The sequence below is a fragment of the Neofelis nebulosa genome, chromosome 8 (genome assembly GCF_028018385.1).
Source record: "Neofelis nebulosa isolate mNeoNeb1 chromosome 8, mNeoNeb1.pri, whole genome shotgun sequence".
Classification (NCBI taxonomy): Eukaryota; Metazoa; Chordata; class Mammalia; order Carnivora; family Felidae; genus Neofelis; species Neofelis nebulosa.
Window position 1 is genome coordinate 101,366,592 of NC_080789.1, and position 10,041 is coordinate 101,376,632.

Genomic DNA, 10,041 nt, shown 5'->3' on the forward strand with positions numbered 1-10,041 from the left:
CAAGTAGGATTCTGGCTTTACTTTTGATCTTTTCCCTGTTCAAATTTAACCCTCCTGTCTTCTCGTCACCTTCTTGCCTTCCCTCTGTCTCCACGTGTGGCCTTCTTAACTTGAGTTCAAGTCCAGTACTTCAGCGGTAACAACAGTGGGACAGTCAGAGCCCAGAGCAGCAGCAGCGGAAGTCAGTTGGGCTAGGCTGATGGGTGAAAACAAGCAGTTTCATCCTTGGCTGCTGTCTCCCTTGCTTTTACTGTAACTTCACATGTCAGGGAGAATGTAAGGCATATCTCCTAGGTGCCTGAGGAATTTGGTGCCCCCTGTCCCTTGGGCATAGATTCTCCCCTGGACTGTGGGTGGGAATACGTGTGGTACCGAGCAGGAAGGCACAGGCCTTCGAGGGGGAGGTGCTTTGGAGTCAGCAATGTCTTTCCACCCTCAGTTGTTGAGAATTTGAGCCCAGGGAAGGAGACCAGAGAAGAAAACCAACCTGGAACCTGAGCAGTACTGGAAGGGCATGAAGTGCTCAAATTTCTCAAGACGTTGACTCTTGGCTTGACCTGGCTCGGCCAAATGGGTCACTCTGTTCTTGGGAACTTACTTAATGATAGTAAATGCTGGTAAGGGTCTGGTGATGGTTTCTTTATAACAATCTTTGGTTCTTCTCAGTTTATGGTAAATCAAAGTCAAAGAAACAAAACAGCACAGGCACCTGGCTGGCTCAGTCAGCACAGCATGCGACTCTTAATCTCAGGGTTGTGAGTTTAAGCCCCATGTTGGGCGTAGAGCTTACTTAAAAAACACCACACACACACAAAAACAACTCCAGGCTCTGGTTCCTCTTAGGGAAGGGAAGATCTTTCCTGTGTCCTCTGTGAACAAACAGATTCAAGAGGATCTGTCTAGTAGCTGAACGAGCAGAGGGAGGAAGTAGAGAGCAACGATCATGCATTGACGTCCTATTCCAGGACACGTGCCAAATCTCATTACATAGGGCTGGTGAAGATCCATGATCAGGGCCAAGGGAACCAACCCTGTGGCCACAAGAATCCAGGAATCTCAGAAGTCAAACAAGTACAGGCTCCCCCCGCTATCCGAAAATAGAGTGTTCCTGTGAAAGCTTTCGGAAGCTGAAATGGCATAAAGCGAACCGATTACTATTAACTTCTATGGAGAAGTGTTTGAGCATTCCCAGACCCAAAAAATAACGTTGAATTTTCTGAAACCGTCTTGCTAAGGGACGCACAGAGCAAACGGATGCTCACAAACAGCTCAGAGCTAGGCCTGATGCAGAGAAGCTGAGTATAGCTCTGGGGGAAGGAGCGTGGTGACCGCCCTCTTGCCGCTCTGGGCATATGGCACCTCTACAACTTGCTGCAAAACCAAAAGCTTGCCGAAAGCTATTTTCACTTTGTTTGGCAAAAGCAAAAATCCCCTTTGTATTTCTTTGTGTTAGCCCAAACCGGTCTTCTGCACGTGTGAAGTGGCTTAATGTAAACTTGTCAAAGGTGAGGGGTGCCTGTATAGATAATTCATCTCCCGGGTGGCTGAGTGGCTGAATTGTAGATGATGGGACTCAAAGCGTCCACAGCCGTCAGTCCCAAGTGTCAATCTGTGCTCTGTCCAAACACATATATGTCCTTCTTCTGGGAGTGGGAACAGCTTTCGTGAGTCTCCCGTGGAGCCCACAGGACAAAGAACCCTAGACTTGTAAGGGATGCCCAGAGGCTGGGTCCTCGGCTCTGCCACCAGCCCAGCCATGTGGTCTTGGGCAAGTTATTCACTTCCCTGAAGTTCCCGGCAAGCTGTAAAATCTTAGGCTGCAGTTCATGGCCAACCTGGTCAATCTGGATTTCACAATGCCCACACTCACAGGTATGGTTCTGAGTGGGGGCTGGAGCAGGGCAAGGGTTACCCGGATTTCAATCTAGGTGAGTCAACCTAGTGTTTCACGAGCTCTCCCATATGGGAACTGGCTTTCAGACACATGGACTGATTTTCACCCCTACTTCCTGCACTTGGGTGAGGACCACCCTTCAACTCAGTGCTTCTTACTCCTAGAACCCGTGACTGGTTCTCAGCAGGGATCTGTTGTGGGGAGTTAGTGAGCAACATTCTCCTAGTGAGGTGCCCAAGAACCAGCCCCCTGGCACTTGTTGACCTGTCCGCCACTGCAGGGTGAGGGCCAGGGGGCAGAAATGGGAAAGGAACCCTCGGGAAGGAAGCCAACATTTTATTTCTGGTCAACTCTCCAACTGGGCCCAGTCTCATTCACAACAGCCATCCCCCCAGCCCTTGGCCCCAGCATCCGGAGGACATGGTTGGACGCATTATTTTCCTCATGGCTGATATTTGGCTGGAGGTTAAGCTATCTACAGGAGTGAAATTATGAACGCAGCCTGACATGAGTAAGACCTGGCTCCACCACTTAGCATGACTGGGAAGAATTCTTAATCTCTCATCAGTTTCCCACTTTGTAAAATGGGCCTTTCTAGGCGCTTGCTGATGGCAGTGGAGACATGGGTCCATCCTGCAGAACTGAAATCCGTGATGTAGTATGCAGAAAGCATTTGACACAGTGCACGGGTTACAAATGACTGATTTCTCCCTGATTCCTCTGTCTTGCTCTTTTGATGCTCTCTGGTGATGCTCATCTCTGTGCCCATCCTCAGGACTCCTAAAATACTCCCAGCCACAACGTGGAAATCATCATCCTGGCCTCCAGCCCTCTGTGGTGCCAGCTACCCAATTATTATCTTCTGCCCTTTCTAGGCCTCAGCTTTCCAGACCAACAAGTAGAAGCAAATGTTTTGGGCCACTCTGACCCAGGCCTACTTGCAGTTTGGGATGTTTTCCTTCCTATGGTAACAAAGGGCCTCGGGTCCTACTGACACCCTTTATCCAATGTCCCTTTCCTCCCTTCTTCTGCAATCCAATGCCCAAGTCACAAACCGGTCACCCAGAGGACCAGGAGTTGATCCACAACAATAACCCAGTATTCAGGTCTCCCAACCCACATACTCCAAGTCCACTTAAATACTCCACATACCTGCCCTGCCCCGATGCTCCCAGTCCTGAGCATGGGGCCTCCCAACAGCTGACGGAGCAGCAAGGGTCAAGGTTTCCTTCTCCCAGTCCATTCCAGTTGGGATAGGGATTAAAAAAAAAAAGTCGTCTTTATTTCTCTCCTTAGACATTACTGGGGTCTTCAAATTAGAGGGGTGGGATCCACGTGGGGCTGCACTGGAAGCTGGGGAGGTGAAGACAGGGACAGTTAGGCACAGGAGGTGCTAAAAGGTAAGAAAAAAACAGGGGACTGGGGACAAGGGGAGGGAAGGCCTTGGGTATCAGTTCCTCCAAGCAGCCTCCCAGCTAGCCTCCATCCCTGAGGAGAGCCTGTGGGGGGCACAGAGCTGGCATGGCGTGAGGGACGTACATGGAGGGGCCTGGGATGCAGAAGGCGGGCAGAGCTGCTTTGGAGGGTGGGCAGGGAGCGCTGGCAGCTTTGAGCCTTCCCATCCACAATGTCCACCCTTAAATGGGAGCTCTAGGGAGACAAGGACAAGCAGGTGGTGCTTCTCCCTCTGGGCTCAGCCCTCCCTGTCTGCGTCCCCCTCCCCACCCCCACGCTCTGCTCTGACTGTCCCTGGGATAAGTTAGCACTCCAAGTTCCTTGGCCCTTGTCTGCTCTTTTGGATTTTTTTTCTTCCCTGAAGACATTATCTTTGGCATAGGAATAGGGTGCTGCCCCCAGTTCCCCTCGGCATCCCTCCCACCCTCTTCATCTGCTGTCACCTGCCACCCGGAGGGCTTGCATGTTCTGGCGAATTACCTCCAAGATGTAAGTGTTCGCCAGCCAAGCAGCCAACCGAGTGTCCGCAGCTAGGACATTTGGACACATGGAGCTGGAAGATAGGAGAGGGGGGCATGGGATAGGGCCCTAGAGGTGGACTTGAGTCTCTAAAAAGGGGGGAGCAGAAATACCTTAGGAAATGTCAAGGTCACACTGAGGTGGGAAATGGTTTGATGGAGAGATTCTTGGAAAACTGCTGGTGACTTTAGTGAAGATATCCTGGGTTTGTGTGTGTCGGGTGTGAAATTCCCAACTGACAGGCAACATGGCAGGGAAGGGCAGAAGCAGGTTCCCAATTCACATAGACCTTAATGTAAGCAAACCCCAGTTTGCTATATGCTATAAATAACATGCTATATGCTAAATATATGCTATGAATAACGATACGCTATAAATAACACTTTTAGTGTTAGAGACCTTGCAGCTCACCTTCTCTGGATGTTACCAAGTGTGGTAGCAGATGGGCATCACCACCCCGGACCTCCTGAAGCGGAATCTTGAGGTTGGAGAGGATTCCACACAGCTTAGCAACAATTACAGATGTCATCCAAACCCCAGCTCCTATGTCACTGCTTAAGAAACAGAGGTGACTGTTGACCACGCAGTTAGCTAGCTAGCAGCACTGCAAGAGCCAGGGCTCAAAATCCGGATTGACACAAAGGATACTAATGGGTTGTACAGAATGTGTCACCATGGGGTTCCTTTAAATAGTTCCTTGGTAATTTTTAAAAACTTTTGTATTAGGGGCACCTGTGTGGCTCAGTCGGTTAAGCATCAGACTTTGGCTCATGTGGCTCAGGTCATGATCTCGTGGCTCACAGGTTCAAGTCCCACATCAGGCTCTCTTCTGTCAGCATGGAGCCCGCTTCGGATCCTCTGTTTCTCCCCTCTCTCTCTCTGCCCCTCCCCTGCTTGGACATGCTGTCTCAAAAATAAACATTAAAAGAAACAATTTTTTAAAAAAATTTTAGTGTTTATTTATTTTTGAGAGACAGACAGAGCGTGAGCAGGGGAGGGGCAAAGAGAGAGAGAGAGAGGGAGACACAGAATCGGAAGCAGGCTCCAGGCTCTGAGCTACCAGGACAGAGCCTGACACGGGCCTTGAACCCACGAACCTTCAAGCTGTGAGATCATGGCCTGAGTCAAAGTCAGCCATCTAACCGACTGAGCCACCCAGGCGGCCCAAAAAGAAACCATTTAAAAATTACTCAAGTAATAACATTGCTTAAAATGATGAATACCAGTAGCCTATATGCCTGTTTTTTAAATCTTGTATTTTTTTTAAGTTTATTTATTTTGAGAGACAGAGAGAGGTGGGAGGAGTGGAGAGAGAGGGAGAGAGAGAATCATGCAGGCTCCATGCTATCAGTGCAGAGCCTAATGTGGGGCTCCAACCCAAACTGTGAGATCATGACCTGAGCCGAAATCAAGTCAGACACTCAACTGACTAAGACACCCAGGTGCCCTAAATCTTGTATCTTTTAACATATAGTAAAATTAATCTGTGTGTGTGTGTGTGTGTGTGTGTGTGTGTACAGTTCTGTGACTTTTAACACATGCAGATCTGTGTAAGCACCACCACAATCAGGATCAAAACAGTCCCATCACCCCCAACCCCATCCTGCTGCTCCTTTGTGGTCACACCCTTCCTCCAATCCTAACCCTGACAACCACCAATTTGTTTTCCACTGCTATAATTCTGCCATTTCCAGAATGTCATATAATGAAATCATACATGAGAGAAGCTCTTTCTTTCGGCATAATGCCTTTGAGATTCACTCATGCTGTTGCGTGTATTAATAGTTTACTCCTTTTTATTGCTGAGTAGTATTCTGTGTGCTTATAGTCTGTTTATCCATTCACCTGTCCAAGGACATTCCAGTTTCCAGTTTGGGGCAATAATGGACAGAACTGCCATAAACATTTGTGTACATGTTTTTGTGTGAACATGTTTTAATTTCTTTAGGAATGAAATGGAGTGGGATTGTGAGGTCATATGGTAAGTGTATATATATATATTTTTAATTTTATTTTTAATTTTTTAAAATTTACATCCAAATTAGTTAGTATATAGCGAAAATGATTTCAGGAGTAGATTCCTTGATGCCCCTTACCCATTTAGCCATCCCCCCTCCCACAACCCCTTCAGTAACCCTCAGTTTGTTCTCCATATTTATGAGTCTCTTCTGTTTTGTCCCCCTCCCTGTTTTTATATTATTTTTGTTTCCTTTCCCTTATGTTAATCTGTTTTGTCTCTTAAAGTCCTCATATGAGTGAAGTCATATGATTTTTGTCTTTCTCTGACTAATTTCACTTAGCATAATACCCTCCAGTTCCATCCACATAGTTGCAAATGGCAAGATTTCATTCTTTTTGATGGCTGAGTAATACTCCATTGTATATAAATACCACATCTTCTTTATCCATTCACCCATCGATGGACATTTGGGCTCTTTCCATACTTTGGCTGTTGTCGATAGTGCTGCTATAAACATGGGGGGTGCATGTGTCCCTTCGAAACAGCACACCTGTATCCCATGGATAAATGCCTAGTGTAATTGCTGGGTCGTAGGGTAGTTCTATTTTTAGTTTTTTTGAGGAACCTCCATACTGTTTTCCAGAGTGGCTGCACCAGCTTGAATTCCCAAGGTGTATATTTAACTGTATAAGAAAATGCCAAACTTTTCCAGGGTGGCCGCACCATTCTGCAGCATTTTGCATTTTTCAGCATTCTCAACGGCAATGTGAGAGAGCCCAGGTTTCTTTGCATCCTTGCCAGCACTTAGTATTGTCATTTTCTATTTTATTTTACCCCATTCTATTAAGTGTGTAGGCATTCTTCTATTTATTCTAATAGACATCTTGTCTATTACAAGTTTTAATTTGTACTTCCCTAAAGACTAATGATGTCGAGCATCTCTTCACGTGCTTATTTGACATCAGAGTTCTTTATATATTCTGGTTAGAAGTCCTTTGTTAAATAGGGATTCACAACTAATTCTCTCCAATTCTGTAGCTTGTTTTTTCTTCCTCTTGACATTTTCTTTTTCAAAGCAAAAGTTTGTAATTGAGATGAAGTCCAACTTACCACTGTTTTCTTTTATATCAAATTTTGGATGTCATATCTAAGAACACTTTGCCTAACTCTGGATAACTAAGATTTTATCCTATGTTATCTTTCAAAAGCTTTGTAGCTGTACATTTCATATTTACATCTCTTTCTTTTTGGATGAGTTTTGGTAGCTTGTGGCTTTCAAGGAGTTGGTCCATTTTGTTTAAATTGTTGAATTTATGTGTGTATTATTGTTTGTAGTATTCCCTTATGACATTTTAATGTCTGTGGGGACTGTAGTGATATCCCCTCTTTTATTCCTTTTTATTTTTAAGTTTTTTAAGGATTTTTTTTAATGTAACCTCTATACTCAACGTGGGGCTTGAACTCACAACCCCCAAGGTCGAGTCACATGTTCTACTGACGGAGCCAGCCAATTGCCCTCCTTTTATTCCTGATATTAGTATTTTGTGTCTTTTCTCTTTTTAATTTTTTAATTTTATTTTTGGGGTGCCTGGGTGGCTCAGTCTGATAAGTGTCCAACTCTTGATTTCAGCTCAGGTCATGATCTCACAGTTGGTGAGTTCGAGCCCCACGTTGAGCTCTGAGCTGACAGTGTGGAGCCTGCTTGGGATTCTTTCTCCCTCTCTCTCTTTCTCTGCCCCTTCCCTGCTCACACACTCTCTCACTCTCTCTCAAGCAAAACAAAACAAAACAAAACAAAAAACCTTAAAAAAAAGATTTTATTTTTAAGTAATCTCTACACCCAACATGGGGCTCAAACTCACAACCCCAAGATCAAGAGTCACATGCCCTACTGACTGAGTCAGCCAGGCTCTTCTCTTTTTTTTTAATTAAAAAAAAATTTTTTTTGGTCAGTATGGCTAGAGGTTTATCAATTTTATTGATCATTTCCAATAGTTGACCTCTGGTTTCATTAATTTTTTTCTATTTTTCTATTTTCAATTTCATTAATTTTTTTTAAGTTTTTTAAAATTTATTTTTATTTTTTAATTATTTTAATTAAAATTATTTTTAATTTTGAGAGAGAGAGAGAGAGAGAGAATCTCAGCAGGCTTCACACTCAGCACAGAGCCTGACATAGGACCAATCTCACAACAGTGAGATCATGACCTGAGCTGAAATCAAGAGTTGGACAATCAACCAACTGAGCAACCCAGGTGCGCCAAGATTTTTTATTCTTAAGTAATCTCCACACTCGATATGGGATTTGATCTCACAACCCTGAGATTAAAAGTTGCACACTCTACTGAATGAGTCAGCCAGGTTCCCCTCAATTTCACTAATTGATACTCATTATGTTTTCCTTCTGCTTGCACTCTTATTATGTTTTCCTTCTGCTTGCTTTGTGTTTATTTTGCTGTTCGTGTACCTTCTCAAGGTAGAAGTATAGATTGTTGACTTGAGACCTTTCTTCTTTTCTAAGATTTTGATGCTATAATTTTTCTTCTATATGCTATAATCATTGCCTTTAACCACATCCCACATATTTTGCTACTTTGTATTTTCTTTTTTGTTAAGTTCACAATATTTTCTAATTTCTCTTGGGACATCCTTTTTGATCCATGGGTTATTTAAGAGCATGTTGTTCAGTTTCCATGTGTTTGGAGATTTCCCTGTTTTCTGTTCTTGAGTTCTAATTTTAATTCCATAATGGTCAGAGAGCATACTTTATCGGACTTCTTTTAAATTTGTTGAGCTTTGTTTTATGACTCAGGACATAATCTATCTTGGTAAATGTGCCATGTACCCTTGAAAAGAAGTTGTGATTCTGCTGTGTTGGGGACATGTTCTATAAATTTAAGTTAGATCCTGTTGGTTGATGGCATCATTCAGTTCTATATACTTCGTTACATCTGCTAATTTTGTTTATTTGTTCTGTTGGTTACTGGGAGAGGAGTTTTGACATTTTTAACTACAATTGTGGATCTGCCCATTTTTTTCTTTGATATCTATCAGTTTTCACTTCATGTATGTTGAAGCTCTGCAGTTACACACAAAGTCATTTAGAATTATGTCTTCTTGGAAAATCAAACTTTTCTTCGTTATGTAATGTTCATCTAGTAATTTTCTTTCTTCTGAAGTTAATTGGCCTGATATTACTATAACTACTTCAGGTTTCTTTTGATTAATATTTTCATGGTGTAAGTCTTCCCATTCTTTTACCTTTAACCCACCTATTTTATACCTAAAATGGGTTTTTTGAAGGCAGGATATAGTCAGATCTTTTGTGGTTTTTAAAAACCCATTTAGATAATCTTTTAATTGATATATTTAGGCTATTTACATTTAATGTAAGTATTAATATGCTTGGATTTACTTCTATAACTTTATTATTTCTGTTTGCTCCTCCATTGATAATTCAGCTATCTCCACTTTCCAGCCTTCTTTTGGTTTATTTGGATATTATTTAGTATTTCTCTTTTTTTTTTTAATTTTTTTTTCAACGTTTTTTATTTATTTTCGGGACACAGAGAGACAGAGCATGAACGGGGGAGGGGCAGAGAGAGAGGGAGACACAGAATCAGAAACAGGCTCCAGGCTCCGAGCCATCAGCCCAGAGCCTGACGCGGGGCTCGAACTCACGGACCGCGAGATCGTGACCTGGCTGAAGTCGGACGCTCAACCGACTGCGCCACCCAGGCGCCCCTAGTATTTCTCTTTAACCTGTTTTCACTGAATTTTTCTTTTAGTTTTTGTTTGTTTGTTTTTGTTTCTTAAGTGGTTGTTCTAGGGCAGGAATGGCAAGCTGTTATCTGTAAAGGGCCAGATAACAAACATGTTGGCCTTCGCAGGTCACACAATGTCTCTTGCAACACTCAACTCTGGTGCCATACGCTGGTGCAGGCACTGTGGAAAACAGTATGGAGATTCCTCAAAAAGTTAAAAATAGAACTACCCTATGAGCCAGTAACTGCACTACTGGGTATACACCCACAAAATATGAGAATACTAATTCAAAGGGATACATGCACCCAAAGAGATATAGGCACTCCTCAGGATGCCCTATGTTTAGAGTAGCATTATTTATAATAGCCAAGATATGGAAGCAGCCCAAAGAGTCCACTGACTGATGAATGGATAAAGAAGATGTTGTATGTATACACAACGGAATATT

General features: G+C 43.5%; 1 protein-coding gene across 5 annotated transcripts; it reads right to left on the reverse strand.

Annotated features, from left to right (window-relative positions):
• LOC131520103 (uncharacterized) lies at positions 1-4,417 on the reverse strand. Of its 5 annotated transcripts, none has more exons than XM_058743868.1 (6): positions 4,280-4,417; positions 3,982-4,157; positions 3,830-3,902; positions 3,434-3,544; positions 3,047-3,247; positions 1-196 (listed from the first exon to the last, which is right to left on the reverse strand). In XM_058743868.1, exons 1-6 carry the CDS (start codon positions 4,395-4,397, stop codon positions 192-194), a joined length of 684 nt encoding a protein of 227 aa, XP_058599851.1. In that variant the 5' UTR covers positions 4,398-4,417; the 3' UTR covers positions 1-191. The 5 variants fall into 5 exon arrangements, 2 of the variants coding, with proteins under 2 accessions (XP_058599851.1, XP_058599850.1); XM_058743867.1 differs by lacking the exon at positions 1-196 and adding an exon at positions 822-1,127; XR_009265927.1 differs by lacking the exon at positions 3,982-4,157.
• Between the last annotated feature and the right edge of the window lie 5,624 nt (positions 4,418-10,041).